At 35.1% G+C, this 24,072-nt stretch overlaps 1 protein-coding gene across 7 annotated transcripts in view; it reads right to left on the reverse strand.

The window, feature by feature from the left end:
- LOC135207478 (inositol hexakisphosphate and diphosphoinositol-pentakisphosphate kinase-like) overlaps nt 1–24,072 on the reverse strand; it is a 173,083-nt gene that overhangs the window by 9,728 nt on the left and 139,283 nt on the right. For 6 of the 7 annotated variants that reach the window (XM_064239225.1, XM_064239224.1, XM_064239230.1 and 3 more), the window contains 5 exons: nt 10,533–10,751; nt 8,483–8,623; nt 8,173–8,263; nt 6,599–6,846; nt 738–839 (listed from right to left, as the gene is read on the reverse strand). In XM_064239225.1, the coding sequence (XP_064095295.1) occupies nt 738–839; nt 6,599–6,846; nt 8,173–8,263; nt 8,483–8,623; nt 10,533–10,751 (801 nt within the window). The remainder of the gene's footprint in view (nt 1–737; nt 840–6,598; nt 6,847–8,172; nt 8,264–8,482; nt 8,624–10,532; nt 10,752–24,072) is intronic. The other variant, XM_064239226.1, reaches the window with a different exon arrangement.

Here is a 24,072-nt window from a genome sequence, read left to right on the forward strand (position 1 = left end):
AATTTTGTTTTTGAAAACAATGAATAAATTACAACAAATACCTATTACTTCACTTAATTTTCATTGAGGATAGATGACTAAAGCCAGGCCATGGCAGGGCTAAAGAATTTTTTGAAGAATGTTCATGCAGTACCCAAATTTCTAAGGACTAAGAAGGGATCAAGAAATCGACTAAAATCTTGTTACTATCATGGTTGAAACTACACTATTTAGACTGATTAAACATAAATACAGATAAAGACAATGACCCTTCCTTTCAGAGACTCAAAACATTTGCTCTGCACTCCAACAGGACCATAGTATGAAGTGGATAACAGATTTGTGGTTTAAATGTCTGAAAATCATGTTTGGAAACTGACAAAAATATGAAGGGGAGTGTGAAGAAAACAATTAATACAGGAGATTTGCTGCAATGTGTTTACAAAATGGCAGATACACAAACAGTGACTCGGACTGTCCCCTTAGGGCTGGTAGAGCCCCAACTGGCTGGAACTGAAGGATCTCTTCTGTAAAGTGTCCGAAAGCTGGTACAACACACATAAGGCTACATTAATATAATGGATTTCTGATGGTGAAACAACAGACATGAATGCATAAATGTCTTACAAAAAACAAAACAATTGTCTCTCTTCTAGAGAAGTCATCAAGTGGATATAACAGAAACATTAGATATTTATTTTCCATATCCCAGAATAAATTTAAAAAATTTTAGCACATAAAATAAGTTTTCATCTTACCTTGACATCTGTACCGTCTGTTGGCATGAAATCTTCATATATAAAAGAACCCGTTTTTCTAACTCTACTCTCTGGGGAATATACGCTACTCCTGGAACCAATCTGTGTGAGAGAGAAAAATGCCCACTTGATTTTACAATAAGATACACCATTAATGCTTATAATTCTAAAAAGAATCCTTGCATGTATTAAAAGCTACAATTCCAAAGGTATAGCATATGAAAACAATATATAGAAGAATTGATTTGCAAAGTAGTACATCATTTTGACGATTCTCTACTAAAAGCATTTCAAGCAGCAAGATACATGAGAATGAAATCACACGGTATAAAATTCAAAATTTGCTAGCTGATGCAGTTACAGGGGATTAATGGAAAAATGTGGAGTGCAAAATGACAAATATTTCATTGGAAACCTAACAAGAGAGCTAGCTATTCAGTTCCAATGACCGAGTGTTGTTTGTGAGTCTAAGGATGAGTAAGTGTTGTTGTGAGTCTGAAGGATGAGTAAGATGTTAAATAACAGCAAACACCTTGAAAAGAGAACACTCAAAACTGTGAAAGGGTTACTTCACTAAGGTGTTACAGATAAAAATAAAACCATAATATTACAAATGCACTCATTTTGAGTTCAAGACTAAAGAATCACAAAAACTGGCACTTTGAACAGAGAAAATATCTGTAACATTTATGATCAATATCTAACACTATTACTATCTTTATTAATATTAATATTATCATAGAATGTAGTTTAATCGGTCACCAATTCTAACTGAAGCCTAAAAAGACATCACATTTCCTGTAACTTGTGTTGTTGTCAAATAAAAATCAAAGCAAGCACGACATTACATACAAATAACAGCAAATAATTTATGTATATCATGATAATCCTAAACCTGAACTGACTATTCTTAACTTTATTACAGAAAAGCAAAAATAATTACCTAGTACAGTACTTTACAACAGGAAGTACTTTACAACAGGAAAAACTCCTAAAAAAAACTGCCATTTGGTCTTTAAGCAAATTTGATCAATAACCAAAATATTTTCCCATAATTTCAAATTTGTTTTGCATGATTAAAGGGAGCATCGATGTTACTATTTGGGATAGCTGGGTCATCTTAGATAATACAGTCAATTGCCCTATGTTCCATGGAAACTATTTAAGCCTGCAATACTGCCTTCTACAGCCTTGGGCATACTCACTACATCTGTCGTAGTTTTACCATTTTTCTTCACTTTTAAGAGGTGTTGGAAAGCTTAATTACAATAGGAAAAGCTGATAGTACCTGATTACATATCAGAATGATGCCATTCTTTTTGTTGAATTCTAATTCATAATCTTTTGAAACCATTTATTGCTCTATTCCTACAGAAACTTTGGTTAAACCACAGTGACTTGTTTACTTTCGTTACTTATTCTCAAGTTCCGAGAACCTCCATATATTTTCTATGACTGCAGTAATACATATAAACAGAGTATTGTTTTTACTGCAGAACAGTACTGTACTTCAATTTTACCATAAAAGAAACTGTCAATCAGGCTGCCAAGAATTTTTGATAAATTTTATGGTTAATGATATTGCATATATTTTTGCAGTCTATTAAACTCTCCTCCACACAGACTGTCTATATTTAACTTTGACTTTGTGAGTGCATTTAAAATAGCCACAATGACTTCTTATCTTCTGAATTTTCTCACACTTCTTGGACAGACTTGTTACAACAAAGATTTAAGCCCAAAAGAGGAAACCTTGACATCTGTGGTAGGATTCAATATGTCACAGTAAGGTTAACTTAACCACTCATCCACAAGGAAGGGTTTAAATCTACCCTCCCTCCCACATACATCTGTGAAACTCATACAGATTTTTATAGAGCTAAAAAAGACCCCTCCCCTCCATTATAGCATAGTGTTTAAGCATTCGTTGCTTTTTAGGATGAAAGATATATACAGAATATCTACTGGTCCCGTTTGAGATATAATATAGTATGTATTTGTCATCATCACAAAGGCCTCTTAACATCTGCTAAAGACATTAGGATTTCTTCATAAGTTGTTTCCTTTTTACATCTTCCTTTCCTCCTTCATCCTATAACTTCCAAATTGTACAATCTTTTCAGCAACCTATCATCATCCATTTTTTTCAAATAACCAAGTCAACTAAAAGCACTGATCGATCCTGGCACCTTTCCTAGCCTTTTTAGCACTTCTACATATTTCCAGATTATACATCCTTTCAATTCTTATATAATATACTATGCAGGTAATTCATCGAGAGCATCAACCTTTTCTTCAAACTTCACTAACTTCACTTCCATGCAGGAGAATTGACTCAACAAATCCTTCATACATTCACGTACGTACTGGACACCACAGTCACGCCAAGTCTCTTGCCAATCTTTTGCAGACACTCTTCTGTCTTCCTTGTGTCATGTGTTTTGAAATTCACCTACTATTCTCATTTTTTCATTCTACCATCAAACACCATAGTAGCTCCCAATGACCTATAAGAACCAATAGCTTCTATTCTTGCATCATCAATATTAGCATTAGTTGCTCCATCTTCCTTGCTTATATATGACCACATAACCTCACTAGCTTACATGTACTCTCAAGCTTCTCCTCTTGAACTTGAAACTTTCACTGTTTCTGCAGATTCCCTTCACTATCCTAATTGGAACTGTATCTTCTGCAAACATCAACAATGCACCAATATATTCCCAACTTAATTTGTTAGCCCACAAATTTGTGTCTCTGTCTAATTTAACACCTGCCACACTACCTCTAATCAGTTCTATTATAGGTTTTTTTCCTGGTCCATGTATGTCATATACAGCTTCATGCTATGTGCACCTTTTGTTTCAATGAGTTGCTAAGATTTCTGAGTTGATAAAAAAAAAAGTACCTCACCAGTGAAGAAGAGGTATAAAATGCCAACTTTGAGGGAAAACTATGAACCCTAGGACTTTTGAAAAATGTTATCGGCTCTGACATCAGTACACTGAAAGTTAGGCATGGATGAATCAAGCACTATAAAATTATGCTGATGGCTAAAAGATGTCACTAACATTCATCCCTGTTGATGACAAAATTATGTAGGGATTGATGAAAGAATTGTTTGGGAAATAAAAGAATGCTGGCTAGCTAACCTAAGATATTACAGCATCAAAAACTTGATGGTCGTGGAAGAACTGGCACTGGTTGATGACAAGGCAGCACCAGTGTTCTCTGCTGGATCTAAAAAAAACTCTCTTTGCCATGCTGACAGTCATGTGATCGAGCCAGGCCTCATCTACAGAGCAAACAATCCCTATGACCTTGAACAACAATACTAAATACTGTCTTCTTGCCTTCTCACAAAACAAAATGGGCTGGGCGTCATCCTAGTTTCAACCCAAAAAGATGGATAAATTTGAATTCTGGTCATAGAAGGCATATATAGTACTAATAAAATTTCCTTAGGAGATAAGTTATCTACAAGGTAAAGAAACTCTTAGGAGAGAGAGAGACGAGGGACGATGAGAGAGATAGAGAGATGACCGAGGGAGAGAGAGAGACGAGAGAGAGAGAGAGGAGAGAGGAGAGGAGAGACGGGGGGGAGGATGAGGAGAGGGGAGGGATGGAGAGAGATCTGCTGATAATGTTTTCACATTTTTACTTAATAGTCACTATAACATTTTAATATATATTAATCCAACCTATTACCCAGTTTCTTTTCCTTAAACTTTTTAACTATAGTAACAAATCTACATTATTTTGGTTCTTAATTAGTTTCTTATCTAAAATTGTATCCTCTTCATGGTATGTACTTAGTCTGTATATAAACAAACCTAGCAAAATTTGTCTGATTTTTTGTAAATTATGGATCCTTGAAACTTATTTAAATTTATCACGAGGGTAAATGGAAACCAAAATTAGGAAGCAATAAATGATAATATGGAACGTTGGGGGATGAACATGGATGATTTGTTTTTTATATGTAAATATTACAGATAATGATAGGATGTAAAATGAGATGAGGTGAAATATACGAAGCAAGTAGGTAGAGAGGTGTGTGCAAAAAAACTGGAAAGATATGACTATTCACAAAGAGGCCTATGAGACTATGATGGGATTGCTAAACAATGCTTCTTTATCGAGATGAAGTGCAGATATCAACAGTTAAAAAAAAAGCATGAAACTCTGGAAATGAAGTTTTTGAATAGTATATGCTTTGTAAGAACTGATAGGATGAAGATGCTGCCCAAAAGTCTTCTGGGTAGGAGTATAATGATGCTAATGCACAGGGGGCTCATTCACTATGCCTCTCTTGGTCTAACAAATGAATTAAATTAGTTATGTGCAAGTTCTTGACCAGAGGTGATGTATAACTAGGGCAAAGTAGAGCACAGCCTCTTCCTAAAAGGGTGCCCTGAGAACTGAAGGGTTTACAATCTCTGGAGCCATCCATTCTAATGAAGGAAAGACAATAGTTAAATGTGCTTGACTTCATTGGCTCACTATACATGCTTGATGGTAATGGGAGCTAAAAGAAAATATAATTTACAGTACTCAAAGTACTCCAAATTGTAACTCGACTGACTAACCTAATGCATTTAACAGTGATAAGGGTAGAATAGCTATAGCGATTACTACCATACTACCCAAAAATCATTTTATTAACTGAGGATTTCCTGTGACAATTTTCTTATATTCATGTTGCATTTACAAGCAAAATATAAGCCCAACTACAGTGTTCCCCCCTTATTCGTGGCGGATGTGTACCAAACCCCCTCGGGAATAGCTAGAATCCGTGAATAGTTAAACCCGTATGAAAATGCTTAAAACTGCCTATTTTGTTAGTTAAAACTCAAGAAAAACCCACTATAAATGTTTATACCTGGTTTTTTAATAGTTTTATCACAAAAAGTGCATTTTATGATGAAATTGATAAAAAAACAGGAATTTGTGGATATTTCTCATGGAAAAACACAGCGAATAGGTGAATCTTCTGCGAATAATGGGGGTATATGTTCTAGAAAGAAATCCACGAATATGGGGGGTTCACTATAGTATATACTCTTGTACAACTGAGGAAAAAGTTTTACTGCTTTTTAGTTTGCATCTCTTGACAAATCTTAAGAAAGTGACAATTACAGTACTTAAATTTGATTTACCAATAACATTTTTATAGGCATTTCAAATATATGCTGTAATGAGTATCAGTCTGTGTACGCACTAAGACAGTTATGCCTCCCAGACTCGAAATTTAGTTCTTAACATCTGTAATGTAAAACTGCATAACTTTACCCTTTCTATTAAGTGTTCGATCATTTTAGGTTATTTTTCTGACAAGCATAAAGTTTTCAGTATGATAAAACTGAGTACAAAAATTACACCTAATGAATTTAAGATGTTGAACTGTAATAAAAACCAATTGGAAAATATTATTCAGTATAATAAGACCGAGGAAGAAAATGATACCTAATGAATTTAATATGTCTCGCTGATAAAAACCCACTGGAAAAACATCTTACCTCAGAGTATACTTGAAAAACTTGCAAGCGATAAACTGTAATAATATCAGAAGATGCCAAAGTGTTAGGATTCTTTAATCTTTCATATTTACAAAATGGTGCTATGAGTAGCTTCAGTAAAAATCTAAGTGAGCAAAGGGCTTCAAAAAGCTAAAAAGAGGTCTAGCATTTAACACTCCCTTCGCATGCAATGCTCAATTAATAGGGAACTTTAAATGTTTCACATACAGACTTCTAACTGCTGCTTGCAAATTCATCAAAGGGATAGAAGGTCAGGTAACAGCAACAGACAAAAACTGAGACCAATGGCGATGAAATGTTTTCCAGCTGTCCTAACCCTACCTGAAGATACCATAAAAGAGTGGAGACCGAGGAATCTTCCACCTGGTATTCTGAGCATGATGCTAATTTGTAGTGAGATGATGATGTACACACCTTCCTGAATAGCCTTTGTGATCCACCTCCAGCAGATGTAGGGTAATAGATGTAAATATTGTGGTCTTCTGCAGAAACTGGCTTTTCTACAAAAGGTTTGTTGAATATGACACCATTTACTTCAACATGATCTTCTCCTTCAATTAGTTCACGCTCTGAAAAAACAGTTATTAATGTAAATACAAAAGTTCACAAACAAAGAAAAATGTATGTATATACTGTATAAATACAGTATATACATAGCTTTCTTTATGATTAAAATGTTTTTCTTCTAATTTTCTTTGACATTTGTCTTCTATCTAAAGTCCTTACTTTATATAGTGAATTTTGAATGAAACCCTATGCAGTCATTTAGCATCAGTTCTGAACACAGCTGTACTATCTATATTTTATTCCGTCTTTTAATTCTGCATGTATTATCTCTCTCTTACTTAAATTCTTTGATGAAGCATATATATATACTATAAACATATATAGAACCAGTAGTACGTATATAGTACTAGTACATATATGCATTATACAATAATCACTTGATCTTCCCCATGTATTATAAATTCAAAGTTATGTACTACATAGTTGAAAAAAAAACACTGAGGTGGTCCAATGCCTCTTCAGCATGATACTAATTCAAGTAAGCATCCCAAAATGTACGATTTAATGTGTTAAAATTGCTTTCCTAAGACTTGTAATGAGAGAGAGAGAGAGAGAGAGAGAGAGAGAGAGAGAGAGAGAGAGAGAGAGAGAGAGAGAGTGAGAGACCCGAGAGAGAGAGAGAGAGAGAGAGAGAGAGAGAGAGAGAGAGAGAGAGAGAGAACACTGTAAAGTAAAATAATCTAAGTTTTACTGAAAGTAGTCTTATTGTTTAATTGTTTCTAATCATTATGGCTGGGTAAACTGTACAATATTTACTTACTAACTGGCAAATGATATGCCTGTATACTGAAAGTACTCTATGTAAAAAAATGTCATACATAGAAAAAGTAAATAACAGGAGTAGCTACTGAATGTGCGGTGCACTAGCAATGCAATTACATGTGTTCTATTGTTCAACATTATCGGTAACCTGGTCACTGTAAATTCATCTTCTCGTTTAACTTCTATATTCATAGCATTCATTATATTGTATACATAAATTACTTTTAATACAATATCTGAATGTCTTATGTTTCATGATGGTTGTGTTCATGAAAAACAACATGGAAAATTCTCATTTATTTTGATTCTATACATCTTTAAGGCTACAGTACATTTTCATTGACAAGCTTGGGCTATGGACGAAATCTCAGGTAGCCTAAAGGAAGCACAGACTAAGCTAACAACTTAGTCTTTATTTGTTTTGTGTACTTTAAATGTACGTATGTATTTGCACCCATTTGGTCGAATTAGTGCAAATGATCTAGGATTACTGTATACACTACTGTATGAACATGGTTAATAATTTCTCTTTTAGGCCACAACATTCATGGTAATAAAGTACTTACTAGAGGGGTCTTTGGAATCTCTGTCTAAGATGGCAAATCTTGGCAATTCTATTCCCTCTCGTTCCAATATCTTGTAAACTACTCTTCTGTCCTGAAATGGAAAAAAACGTAAAGAAAATTAAAATACACAGAGTAAATATTTTACTTTCTGAGGGTGGTAACATTACTCATCTAATCAGTTTTTTTGCCAATCCCTTTTGTGTATGTTACTTTACATATTTATAATACTGTTTCAATGAAGTTTTCTATCACGCTGATGACAATCAATGCAACTTTAAAAATGAAATTCCAAAAATCTGGAAAAACTTACTTGTAAGTCATATTGCATATCAAGATTATTGATGATGTAAGGTTTTCTGAGGTCTGTGTAAGCCTGAGCCTTCTCTAAAGGAAAGCCTTTTGAATGGAAGCTGATCAGACAATCGCACAACGGCCATTTTTCAACGGGTTCCTGTTAAAATCAAATAAAAGTATAAGAAGTACTTATAGTATTAAGTGACATCTGAATGCTCAATCTCACAGCAAATTACACAATGAACTGAATCAATGCTGTGATATCCTAAATATGAATCTAACATCCTTAAAAGGTATAAGTCATTACAGTACATTAAAGAACCTCTCACTCCTCATATAGAAAGTGGTTAAATAGATATTCACTAAATATACTATATTATAAAATTAATAAGAACTTGCTATGATATGGGTTAGATATCCTACTCAAGTAGGCTATACACCCACGTCTCGCACTGCCACCATTACTCAGAATTAAGCTTTGGTTAGGTAAAAAAAAATATACATATGAACTTTGGTTAGCTAAAAAAATATACATATGTAACAGTTTTGGGTTCACACATTTCTACTGATTTCTTAATTTTTTTTCTTATAAATTTGTGACCATCTTTCCTACCTCTGTTGCATTACTTAGTGGTTCTTTCAGCTTTTTTTTTGTTTTTGTTAAGCAACATTGTCATAAAATACAAATTTTCAACGACAATTTCTACTGATTTCTTAATTTGTTTCTTATAATTTGTGACCATCTTTCCTACCTCTGTTACGTTACTTATGGTCTTTCAGCTTTTTTTGTTTTTGTTAAGCACATTTGTCATGAAAATGACAAATTTTCAACGACAATTTGTATTTTTCATAGCTACAAACCTGAGGTCTAGCGCCTAGCTGGATCCGGTTAAAATGCAGATAAAAGCAAGGAATCTTATGAGATCTGGCAACGTGTGCGCATATCGGATGAAGAGTGGTAAAACACCACACACCTACGCCATATGCATTATGATAGATGCTTATTTCCACTGATACCAAACCAACAGCTAGACTGAATGTCAGCAATGGTTCAATATGAACACAAATTTGAAACTTATACGAAAGTTCAATGAACTTTCCAATGTTTGCCATTGTAATTAGAACAAAATGTAGTAATTTGCAATATGTATAATCTCTGAATATATTACATATTTGGTGAAAATTAAAACATTAAATTCAATTATTGAAAGATAAGACAATAAGGGCAATGAACGTAGCTTCTTCAGGATCATCATAAATAGTATTACAGCACATTAACTATATTTTCTTCTTATTATGTTCAAAGATTAAAAAAACATGATAATCAATTTTTCTACAGACCATATATATCCATTATTTGTGGAAAATTTGTGGTATCTTGCACTCAGAAATATTCACAAATTATTGTATTTTCATATAATTTTTGTGATTAAATACACTTTTTGAGATAAAACTCTTAAAAAACTCAGGTATAAGGCTTTTTCTGTGTGTGTGTGTGTGTTTCAACAATCAAAATAGGAAGTTCTAAGCATTTTTTGAGGGGTTTTAAGTATTAGTGGATTTAAGCTATTTGCAAGTGGGTCTGGTACCCATCACCCGCGAACACGGGGTCTACTGCTCTCAGTTACTCCTATAAGTAACTATGGTATATTCTCACGCTCTCTTCTGGTTTACTTAATTACAGTAGTATATACTTTTCATGTAATGATATATTTATCATATTGCGATAGTGACTGAACAGAAGCCATGAAATCATTAAAAACTTATTTTTGAATGCTGGATTTGACCAAGACAACATTATTTTGGTGTTAACTAGTATGGCATTGGAAATATATACAAAGCAATTAGTATATGAAAAAGCTACTTTATCCTTGGAAGGTGGCCAATAAATACCATTACGCCTTCCTATGAATGTCCTTTCATTATGGGGTTCATTTTCACATAGTAATTCAGAAACTCAAAATGAGAAACACCTGTGTGAGCTTTTATAAACAATGACTAAGCTTAAAAGCTAAAGTTTACAGACAGAGATAAGCCAAAAACAGCAATCTTCTTCCCCAACTTACTTTAAGAATGACTTCTTCTGGGAAGATGACAGTCCTTATATACTCGAACTCTTCCAGTCTTGTGAGAATTTCTTTCATAGGTTTGGAGCCAGATTTCTTCTCCATGGCACAGATGCCCACCACCACCTGCTTAACTGGTGTGAGGTCTGGCTCATCCTCCAAACCGCCCAAGCGGCCTGACATCTCAGATGATGACTGTGCTGTATCACTACCATCATTCTGCAAACATCAAAAAAGAAGAAAAAGGTTTTTAAAAAACTGCTTTATGCAACATAATTAATGCCTACGTGGATTCAGTATATCTCTAGAACTCCAAATATGCAAGGGAAATAAAGATTATACAGTAATGTCAATCTGATGTACATTACAAAATAAAGTATAATTCACATTTATTTCCTGAATTAATGGAACCTAAAGCAACATTAAAATAAAAGTGAAAGATTGGTTAAGTTGTTATTCTAACTCTAAAATTCAAATCCAACAGGCTGCATGCAATAAAAGATGTGACCACCAAAAGGCATCTCCATTACAGCATCACAATGACTGTAATCTCTCCCAAAAGAATTAAGCTCATGTTAATGACCACAAAAAACTGCCACAGAGCTCTGTTTAGACAACACAAGGAATATATATATATATATATATATATATATATATATATATATATATATATATATATATATATATATATATATATATATGCATCATATATATACACATGAACGAACATTGTTGCTTTGTTTACAAAGACACAAAATCATAAAAAATTCTATAAAGTATGTTCAATATTTACAACTGTGGTGTAAATCTCTCTCTCTCTCTCTCTCTCTCTCTCTCGCTCTCTCTCTCTCTCATCTTCACACACACACACACACAAACATGTACACAGAAACAAGATATATATATATATATATATATATAATATATATATATATATATTAGAGAGAGAGAGAAGAGAGAGAGAGAGAGAGGAGCGAGAGAGAGGAGGAGAGAGAGAGAGAGAGAGAGAGAGATAGAGAGAGAGAGAGAGAGAGAGAAGAGAGAAGAGAGAGAGAGAGAGGAGAGGAGAGAGGCCTTTGCTTAAAAATATGTTAGCGATCGATGGCTCAAAATAATTCATTATCATCTCATAAACATACCAAATAAAACTTCGACATGGAAAGACTTTTTAATATGCTTACAAATCCATCTGTGTTGAGACTCAATCCTCTAACAAGCGATGCATCACTTCAACAATTAAAGGTGACCTTACAAATGTAAACAAATGAATGTTAAGTCATTCCACTGAGCATCCCTTCGAATACTGCCTATCAAATCACGATAATGAAATTGCAACGTGTTTTTGGCATATATTAATTACACGCGCGATTGTATTTACAACTGTTCGATAATGACGTTGATGAGGGAAAAGCTTCATTTCTTTTCGGGCTTTTCGGGCGAGTTAATGCGTAAAGGAGAAACCGGAATGAGGGATAGTTGTGATCACTACGATAAATGACAAGTCAAGGGAAGTCAAGACATTCATTTATGACATGTCCGGGTTATAACGTTTTATCTTCTTCTTCCTGCCAAAATATGACGGCAGACCGACGACTCGAGCGAGAAAGGAAAGATGCAGTAATGTGGCTTCAGTTTATTTTTCTTGCTATTTTCACACATAGTTCATCTCAAGTATGTGTGTAAATATGAGGTCCCGTCAAAGTGTGTTTGTTCCCACTGACACAAACCATACTGGAAATGAAATCGCCTGGATTGGTACACGGCGGTAAGATTCTTACTATGAAATTCAGGGCCTCTGTAACACGGTTTTTTCGCAATAACTTTTTATCTATGCATTTCATAAATATAACGCTTATTCAGAATACATATTATATCTACACATAAATTTTGACTGTATTCTGCATTACGTAGGTTGAATAAATTTGGTACTTATAATGTAAAAATGACTTTTTTTGAAGACGGGCCAACTTACTCAGAGAAAAGGTTTCGAACGCACTCGTTACGTAACTTATGACAGCATTTCTTCCCTCTTTCTCGATGGATGATTGGCTATACGTAACGAAGGCTAAACCTCTGGCAACAATGACATACAAATTTAAATAAAAGCAAAGCAGTACACCTTTATGAACTCTGGAACCTCTCCACTGATAATTGTCATAATGAACAAACCAACAAAATATATTAATAAATACAAAAACACTACGATTATTAGTCTAACTCCCAAAATAGGTTTTTTAAGAAATTACAGTCTACTTTATGGGTCACAATCAGATTGACAAGATGTAGGGAATAGTTGGTAATTTTCAAAAACATAGTAGACAAGCTTGATTTGATAACTGCTATATCCAATGGTCAAGCAATTTTTATTTATTGGCTATCTACCTGTTTACTGGAAAAAAAAGCCGGTACCGTATATTGGCTTTAAACCCTCACCAATAATTATCGTCCGAATGATGACTTCATGAGGCTCCACCCACTTTCGCCTCGTTATAATTCAGGATAACACTGAAGGCTACCATGGGCAATGTTGGATTAGAAAATTTAACATCTGTCTATAAAAACTAATTTCTCGAGAAGTTGTAAGAAGTGCTAAATGACCCCCAAGGATCCCAGCAGTTGGCCTAAACGTTTAATTCATGTAATTACTGCTATACTGTTGCGGCACTACTGCTACAGTAGTATTACTACGCTAGCACTGATACCCCACCCACATCTATGTATCGTTCCGCCATTCATAAAGTCTTTGGGTTTCAGAGCTGATGGAGTTTCTGTCTGGAGGATGGGCGGGGCCACATTTCGTCAAAAGGCGTGTTTACCTTGCTTACGTAATGAATGTTTTTCGACTCTTGGCTCGTAATCATTGGCCATGGCGTCGGCTATATCATTTTTACTCTATAAAAATTAAAACTATCGTGTTTAGGTTATTGATAATGCTGACAAAATTTGTGTGTGGTTGTAAAATATACATATGTCAACTTTCAGCTACATCCGATGCTTTGACAAGGAGCAAAGTCCAAAAAACTGTGTTACAGAGACCCTGAATCTTATAGTAGGTAACTTCAACTCGAAATTGAAAGCAGCTTGATGTTAAGCAATAAAAGACAATGAGGAACTTCGAATTACCAATTGACGAGTATCCAAATATGACAAATCAAATATTAAGTAGAGGGAACATAAAACATTATTACTTTTAAAAAAGTAGCCTTTACAAAAAAAATCGCTTAAATAATGAAACGTGAAAAATGCTTGTATATAACCGAGTAATCACATAGCCATACTGTAAGTCTTCATTATATCTTGGCAAATTACTGAAGAAGAAGAAAGGTAGGAGAGTTCTTCTCTCGGCGGTTTCCCTCTCAATCAATGTCAAGTCACGGGTGGTTGACGAGCTACCAAATCAACAACGAATAAATAAATCACCTGGGGAGACGATACTCACATCCTTATGAAGTTTCACTGTATAATTACTGAAGCGAGAAATTAATATAAATGAGTTTTCGGACGTATAATAAGGGAAAGAATACACATCAAAGGAAGCACAATAGTTATGTACAAGAAAAAGGAGCTACGCTGATCGGGCTCTTCAGTAAATCGTCCTCAAGAACGAAAAAGATGTTGAACCTAAAAACATTTAAGAAGAAACTCAAGATATGTCTTATTTAAAACCAATTACGAAGCAGGAGCACAAGTGAGTCAAAAGAACAATAGGCTGTGATTAACATATAAATGGCGTTCGCCAGTTGAACTAAACGTGGGCTGAGAAGGGCCTTCATAAATGAAACATGGATGATGAACAGAGGTGATAACGGATACGATGCAAGGTAAATAACAAATACGGAAGAACGCCAGAATAACCTAATAATGATAACAAAAAGGAAATTCTAAGTTTATTAACCAGGGAAACCAAGACAACTCTGAACTGTTATAAAAGGAAAATTAAAGTTTTATAGTTACTTTCAAACATCCAGATTGTTTCCTATTAAGGACGGAGGCTGCCAATCTAATTCATTATTAGCGTACAGGAAATACTAAATGGAGAGCTATAATTACTATGGCTTGCTCATACGAACCGAAAATCAATCGAATAATTTACAAAACAACTTTTCTACTCAAATCTGAACTTGAGAAACTAAATTAAACGAAGTTTTAAAAATCTGTACATGATTTAAAATCGAAAGAACTTCACCTTTTACTTTGTAATGTAAAGTTTGATGAACCCTTTCTTCACAGAGGAAGAACGCTCTCTCTCTCTCTCTCTCTCTCTCTCTCTCTCTCGTCATACTTAGCTAATCCCATTGATAAATGACAATCCACAACATATAAGAAAAAATTATTGGACGATGCACCCATATTAATGAATACTAGGCTAAGCATATTTACTATTTCATAGTCAACCACACAGCATTATAAAGGTAATTTTAGTATGAAACTAAAAATTCTATCTTTCATAAATAAGGGGGGCTTGACAATTTAATAGTAATAAATATTATGGTAATAAACTGCTGCTATCAAAATAGAAGCTCATACAAAACAGCCATTAAAGTCAATCATTAAAACTTATTATAAATCAAACCCGGAACTACATTAACGTTGAACCTTTCTCATTCTGAAAATGACGTCACCTCTGCAACAAAACCTATCTGACCAGTGTCGCAACAACCGAATATCCACGGAGGAGCAGAGCAACGAAAAAAAACATAAATAAATAAATAAATAAATAAATAAATAAATAAAAAAAGTAAAAATCCATTACAGCTTCAATGGTGCAATCGAGTTTCCTGTACAGCGTATAATGCTGTATGAAACGCTCAACCACAGCCCATGAAACTCTCAGCCGCGGCCATGAAACTCAGCTACGACCCCGTGGTGGCCTGTGTTGCCGCCAGACTTATGATCTTGTTTAAATGTAACCTTATATATATATATATATATATATATATATATATATATATATATATATATACATATATATAAAACTGAAGCTAGAGGGCTGCAATTTGGTATATTTGATGATTGGTGGTTGGATGATCAACATACCAATTTGCAGCCCTCTAGGCTCAGTAGTTTTCAAGATCTGAGGCCGGACAGACAAACAGCACTCGCAATAATTTTCTTTCATCAAAAAAAAAAAAAAAAAAAAAAAAAAAAAAAGACGGAAGAGACGACGTTTAACTTGTAAGATTTCGAGCACGCTGTCGACGCGAGGCTTGACAGTTGTAAATAGGATATTTATTATATTATAATTAATGTAAAATATTTTATTTATGAGATAAATAAAATATTCCGAAAAGTACTTTAGAAATCCGACTGATCCGAGAAGCAGAATCTTCTTACACGTAAACACCGCCAATAATAGTGGAAAGCATGACTGTGTACCTGTGTCTATATAACCAGTTCCCTTCTTTAAACTACAATTCATACGTAAATATACAATATGACACCTATAAAAGTGAAAATATAAGAGTTAAAGAATGCATCATAAAGATTTATTTTCTAATGATTACACGAGGATTAACAAACACCGTTCTAAACACTGATTGATGTCATGACGAAGCACAAAGAAAATGGTTATGATGAAGAAAAGGAAAAGAGAAAAGTAGGAAAGGCCTGGCAACGATGAGAACGAAAGCCTCGCTCGTCGAGAGCATGGTCCTTTAAATATACTCGGACCTTGGTCGAGAGAAGGGGACAGAAGCAATGGGTGAACGGAGCAACTGGGCAATATTCTATTTCTTCCAGGGTAGATGCAGGAAGTGGTAGCATAGCGGGTGTCCCACTGGACCCTAAACACTAACTACAGAAAATGGAAAGTGATGCAACTTGCAGCGGAGAGAGAGAATCAAGGATAAAACTGAACTGAATATAAAATTTAGACCAAGTACTGGGAACTATGAGGTCATTCCGCGCCGAAATGGAAATTGACAGTAAAAGGTTTGAAAGTTGTAACAGGTGTTAGTTAGGAAAGGGTGGAAAGTAAGATGGCAGAAAGAGAATATGAAAGGAGGTACAGTAAAAGGAACGAAAGTGGTTGCAGCTAAGGGCCGAAGGCACGCTGCATAGAACCTTAAGTAATGCCTACAGTGCACCACATGAGGTCCACTGACGGAACTAGCTCCCTACGGGGGAGAATCAAGGATAATCAGCATGTCTGGCGAGGGACTACATGGGCATGAATATGCTGTAAAATATGGTATTTGAGTGGAAATTATGGTACTTTCCTCATGCAATCGACATTCACGAAAATAAAGACAACGGTTGGGTATTTCACCCAGCTGTATCTTCCCACTGAGCTTCCCGATCTTTTCAAGTAACGTGAAGAGTTTTGGTTTCAAGATATAGTATACAGGAATATGGCCAACGCAAAATCACAGCTTAGGCGCCTAACGCATAAAATAATACAGTTCAGTGGTCAGTCGCAGGAGTTACCTTCATTTCTAAATCTTCATCCCGGCATCTTACCGCAAGTACGTGAATAAAAATAAAGGAAAATGAATCTACGAAATGACCAAACTCCTTGGATGAACCATCAAGTTATGAAAAACGGAAATTAAAATAGAAAGCTTTGCAATTCTACAAAACCGACATTTTGCAGCATTCTGTTTTACAGAACTGATTCAAGAACTGAAAGCGACGGATTTCTGCCATTCAAAAACCCATCATTCTAACAAATGTTTGGTTATCAAAAAAAAAAATGCTGCCTAAGATCAAAGTCTAAAATGACTAATGATCAGATAAGATGGATCATTTCCAAAACAAATTGAATAAAAGGAGCACTTTGTTGCTATAGACCTGATATCAGTTATGTTGAAATCATTGTATGGACTGAGGAAAGGAAACATCAAAATCAATTATTTCTCAACGAGTATCATACTGCAAGTTAAGTATATCTTAGTTTAACCAGACCACTGAGCTGATTAACAGCTCTCCTAGGGCTGGCCCGAGCGATTAGATATTTTTTACATGGCTAAGAACCAATTGGTTACCTAGCAAAGGGACCTACAGCTTATTGTGGGATCCGAATCACATTATATCGAGAAATTAATTTCTAATCACCAGACATAAATTCCTCTGATTCCACGTTGGCAGAACAGGGAATCGAACTCACGACTACCGAATCGGTAGATGAGCACGCAATCCCCTCGCCCAACGAGGAACTGTATCTATTACAGACTGACAAATTGAAGCTAAAGGGTAAGTTTTAGAAATCTAGTCTTGTTTCTTGTCTTTAATAAAAATATAAATACATAAATACATAAAAAAAAAACATTAAAGAAATAAAGATAATAAGCTGATCGTCAAGTCTTCATTGGTTCTAACTGGGCGAGAATTCTCAGAAAAAAATTTTATGATGACAGTTGCAAAAACATCATCCGTAAATTGAAAATTTTGTGGTTCAAATAGGACACAGGAACTGATAAAACTTTAATTGGAAGAGTCATTCAGTTTCAGCTCAAGTTAATTAATATATACCATTTCTGTCCTATTTCATTTTTTTTTTTTTTTTTTTTTTTTTTTTTTTTTTTTTTTTTTTTTTTTGCTGGATATGTTCATGGTCTTCTGCTTTGTTCTTTAAGAAATGATGCCCACTAATAGTAATGAATTAATGTAATAAGAAACTGTAATGAAAACCATTATTATTTATATTGCAATTAGTTATTTTATCTACGGCAGCGTCCGGTAAGGGTTTCATGTCGAAAAATTGGGACAAATAAAATACCAATAAACGACCTGCTTTTCATAGCGAGAAATCGTTCAGTGTTTCTCGATATCAACCAGAAGTTAATCGTGTGTAGGGGTTATCCGACACTCTATTCAAGAGAGCACACGTGCAAGCTAAAAAGTCTCCCTGCCACGGTAACAAGCATATATATATATATATATATATATATATATATATATATTATATATATATATATATATATATATATATTTATATATATATATATATATATATATATACTTTAGGATTATTACCACAGGTCTAAAAATATCATCGTAAGCAAGCGTGGAAGTTTAATATCAGTTCCACATAAACATAAACGACAAAGAAATCAACATAAGTATACATTTGCTCGCAACGGACGGATTCTAGAATAATCAGAGATGGCAAAAGGTATATATCTCATCTCAATTCTAAATCAGAGGTCTGCAACACAACTATGATGATCCCACGGTATCATACCGCCTACGTATTAGTATTCTAAAATTCCCGGGCCGTGTTCCTCCCCGGGGACTGACCGTACCCGGATCCCGTCGAGCGACGCCCGGAATACTTGTGTGACGTCATTGAATTAACTTAACCACGGGACCCTTGCACGGGGACGACATCTAAGGAGTCCAAGAGGAATAGCCCCGCGTCATTATCCTGACCGGAAGAAGGAGGGGTGGTGCGACAAAGGTATAGCATGCAACACAAATTTACAAATCGGTTGCAGCAATGAAAACGGGAGAATCATGTTACCCAACTCGAAAGGTAATAGAGGTAAAAGATCAAATGTGGAAAAGTTCAAAGGCCCTCTAATGTACAATACTGCTGTTTAAGTCAGTCGTCACCTTTAATGTATATGAACTGAAACTCGCCAGACTATCGTACCACTTCCTGCAAGTAACTTTTTTACAAAAATCACAGCAGCAACTACTTCGCTGTTTTTCAAGCTCACACTCAGGTACATCAAATAAAATACAAGGAAGAGAAAGATCAGTTTCCCCGAGTGTAACAAAAACCCGAATGAAGATGGGTGGCGGATCCCTTCAAGGATTCGGCTAAGAGCCCCTACCTACAATAAACCAGTTGGAGACAACGAAAGTGAAAGGGCCAACGGGATCTTCACACCCGCATAGAATCTTCCGTGTGTGTAAAAACACTGAGATGAAAACTGACATACGAGGAAAAAGATATCAAGCGCCCAGGGATGATTGTTCAATACACGTCACATACAACGTCTTAATTTCTAAGTCTGAAAATCCGTCGCCAGTTACTGCATCAAAATGATGTCTTGACAAAACTCGACACCTCCCTTCTATTTCTGTCTCCACAACGGACAGGCGAAGCCACTTGAATCCTCCCCTTATCTTTAAGGCCTTTTTTTTTATCCTCGAAACATTTACATACGAGTGAACTTGGAAACGACGAGCTTTCTAAGATCAGTGTTTGCGATAGAAGACGACAAGCCGGTTCCAACGCTTGGCATTTTTGTGATGAGACAAATGGTAAAACGTAGGCTACGAAACGCAATAAAACATTTAAACACTTTCGAACGTCATATGAAGAAACATTAAAAAGTCCTTCTTGGCCTTATCTCAAGTGTTCAAATTTACAAGACATCTTTACAATGAAGTTTGCAGACCGACAATATTTTTTTTTTAAATCCCGGATTGAACTACGGGGGAAAAGGAGTTAAAAATCGGTTGCATACGATAAAAAAAATATCTATGTAATGTTTACAACCATTTTCGAAATGAAGACAAGGGGAGCAGCAAAAACTTAGCCCTGACTACACGAAGGAATACGCGAGAGGATATGGCGCTATGTCAAAATGCCTATATCAACGTAAAAGATGAACAGTTACTTTACAATAAAAAAATCTACAATAGCTCAATCTTAAAGTTAAGTCAGTGTGACTTGAGTAAAACAACCCCAAGACGAATCTGTGAGCCACAGAAGAACCTGATCTCATATGTTTTAATATGGTGATAGTGTTTATTGACCTGTCCCCCTATAACAATAACAATTATGTATATAAACCAACTAAAATTCACCTATCATTTTAAAGAGTACAAGTCTACCAGACTCCTGAAAGTTAATCAATAAGAGCAATTCCCATTTCACACCGTTTGGATAAGCCTGAAGCCTGGTGTGGGAAAAATATATCGGGGAATATTTCCTCTTAAAAAAGATGCAAATTTCAAGTTTTTTCTGTCACACATGGTACGTGTAATGACAAATGCGTCTATATGAACATTGTCATTAATCGCATAAGTTATCGAAAGGATGCGTGCGTATCAAAAATCACACCTTGTAATAAGTATACCTTCCTTGAATAACGGTTTTCTCCGAGTACAGATGTCTGGAATTTAGAAACTCCAATGTCAAGGATCAAAACATTCCGATTCCCATTCTCTCTCTCTCTCTCTCTCTCTCAGATCAATTTCCCTAATATTCTTTACGCGGAAGTAACAGTTTGAAGGTTAGAGCCACGGACTGAAGTAAAAACAGAGCGCTGACGCGCACTCGTTGAAGTATGGGTAACTCTGGCAAATATTATAACAAGATACTAATCTAAATTGAAAGGAAATTAAATAATATATGAGGCATTTTAGTTCAGACTATAAATACTTGATCAAATGCTTAGCCAATTCATTCCTGCACATTGGAAAATCACTCGACAAGAATAATCATCCCCAGAGAACTAGTGAGCAAGTCAATAAGTTGTTGTTATTAAATTATTATTATTATTATTATTATATTATTATTATTATTAGTATCATTATTATTATTGTTATTATTATGGTTATGATTATTATCATTATTATTTTTTTTTTTTTTTTTTTTTTTTTTTTTTTTTTTTTTTTTTTTTTTTTTTTGTTTTTTTTTTTTTGCTCTATCACAGTCCTCCAATTCGACTGGTGGATATAGTGTGGGGTTCCGGGTTGCATCCTGCCTCCTTAGGAGTCCATCACTTTTCTTACTATGTGTGCCGTTTCTAGGATCACACTCTTCTCATGAGACCTGGAGCTACTTCAGCCCTCTAGTTTTCTAGATTCCTTTTCAGGGATCTTGGGATCGTTGCCTAGTGCTCCTATGATTATGGGTACGATTTCCACTGGCATATCCCATATCCTTCTTATTTCTATTTTCAGATCTTGATACTTATCCATTTTTTCCCTCTCTTTCTCTTCAACTCTGGTGTCCCATGGTATTGCGACATCAATGATTGGATACTTTCTTCTGACTTTGTCAATCAACGTCACGTCTGGTCTATTTTGCACGTATCACCCACTATCCGTTCTGATACCATAGTCCCAGAGGAATCTTTGCCTGATCGTTTTCTATCACTCCCTCAGGTTGGTGCTCGTACCACTTATTACTGCAAAGGTAGCTGATGTTTCTTGCACAGGCTCCAGTGGAGGGCTTTTGCCACTGAATCATGCCTCTTTTTGTACTGGTTCTGTGCAAGTGCCGGGCATTCGCTTGCTATGTGGTTTTATGGTTTCATTTTTCGTATTGCACTTCCTACATATGGGAGAGATGTGATTTCCGTCTATCGTACTTTGAACATATCTGGTTCTTAGGGCCTGATCTTGTGCCGCTGTTATCATTCCTTCAGTTTCCTTCTTTAGCTCTCCCCTCTGTAGCCATTGCCAATTGTCATCGCTGGCTAGTTCTTTAGTCTGTCTCATGTATTGTCCGTGCATTGGTTTGTTGTGCCAGTCCCTCTGTTCTTTCTGTCTTTCTCTTGTCTCTGTATATTTTCTGGGTCTTCGTCTACTTTTTATTATTAGTCCTTCCTTCCCATGCACTCTTTAGCCACTCGTCTTCACTGGTTTTCAGATATTGCCCCAGTGCTCTGTTTTCAATGTTGACGCAGTCCTCTATACTTAGTAGTCCTCTCCCTCCTTCCTTTCGCGTGTTATGTATAGTCTGTCCGTATTTGCTCTTGGGTGTAGTGCTTTGTGTATTGTCATTTGTTTCCTGGTTTTCTGATCTATGCTGCGGAGTTCTGCCTTCGTCCATTCCACTATTCCTGCGCTGTATCTGATTACTGGCACTGCCCATGTGTTTATGGCTTTTATCATATTTCGGCGTTGAGTTTTGACTTGAATATTGCCTTGAGTCTCTGCATATATTCTTTCCTGATCGTGTCTTCATCTCTTGGTGTTTTATATCTCCTCCTTCCATTATTCCCAGGTATTTGTATCCTGTCTCATCTATGTGTTTGATGTTGCTCCCATCTGGTAGCTTTATCCCTTCAGTTCTCGTTACTTTGCCTTTTTGTATGTTGACTAAGGCGCATTTTTCTATTCCAAACTCCATTCTGATGTCCCCAGATACAATCCTTACAGTCTGGATTAGGGTATCTATTTCCTTGATGCTCTTACCATACAGCTTGATGTCGTCCATGAACATCAGATGGTTGATTTTGTTGCCTCTTTTCTTGAGTTGGTACCCGGCATCCATCTTCTGTAGACTTTTGTCATGGGAATCATGGCTACTACGAAGAGTAGTGGGGACAGTGAGTCGCCCTGGAAGATCCCTCCCTCCTGATATTAACCTCTGCTAGTCTTATTCCAGAGCTTGTAAGTATTGTATTCCAGTTGCGCATTGTATTTTTGAGGAAGCTGATGGTATTTTCCTCTGCCCCATATATTTTCAGGCATTCTATTATTATTATTATTATTATTATTATTATTATTATTATTATTATTATTATTATTATTATTACTATTACTACTCAGTAGATAAACCCTTATTCATATGGAAGAAGCCTACAAGGGCAAATCACCTGAAATTCAAGCTTCCAAATAATATCTTGTTCATTTGAAAGAAATTATAGAAGTTAATAGGAAATACAGAGAAGAGATCAGTTATTTAAGAAAGAGGAAATGATAGATAAATAATTTAACAAATATACAGATAAAAATACAGATAAATAATCAATTCAATAAAATATCTACATGAAAATAAAAAGATAAATTAACATTTTAGTAAACATAACCAATAAAAATATTAATAAATTGATAAAAGGGATTTTGAATGCATGCATTTTTTTTTTTTTTTTTTTTTTTTTTTTTTTTTTTTTTTTTTTTTTTTTTTTTTTTGTTTTTTTTTTTTTTTTTTTTTTTTTTTTTTTTTTTTTTTTTTTTATGCCTTGCAACGCTGCTCGCCAGCTCACTGTTTACTACTCTGGAAATCCAGGCTTGATCGGAATACGCTGTTCTGTGAACTCGTTTCCTTCCGTCTGCTAACTAGACTGGGAAATCTGTCCCTATTTTTATATGCCATGATTCCGATAATATTCCCTCTATTCAGAAGTCCTTTATTCCTTGCATCGTTGGACTGTGGAACAGCCTCCCTCAGGATGTCCTGCAGTTGGAACTTCAGAAGGTCAAGCAGGATGCAATGCATTAATACCCCTAACACTATTATCCTTGAATTTCAATACATTTTTACTTTTTTTTTTTTTTTTTTTTTTTTTTTATAAGTGAGACATCTTCTTCTGCATTTGGAAGCTTGAATTTCGAGACAGTGGCCCATGAAGGCTTGTTCTATATGAATAAGGGTTTATCTGCTGAATGATGATGATAATAATAATAATAATAATAATAATAATAATTATCATCATCATCATCTGGGGATGTTTACCTCGATCGCGTTATTTCCCCCGTGTATGAATGACTTGGAAAACATAAACGTATAGTCTGAACTGAAACATCATATATTGTTAAGCTCATTTTTCCTTATTTCCCTTTTTTCATATATGTGAAAAGGGGTATTAAGGAAAAATGAGCTTCATACTATGTATGTATGTATGTATGTATG

The sequence above is a fragment of the Macrobrachium nipponense genome, chromosome 32 (genome assembly GCF_015104395.2).
Source record: "Macrobrachium nipponense isolate FS-2020 chromosome 32, ASM1510439v2, whole genome shotgun sequence".
Taxonomy (NCBI): Eukaryota; Metazoa; Arthropoda; class Malacostraca; order Decapoda; family Palaemonidae; genus Macrobrachium; species Macrobrachium nipponense.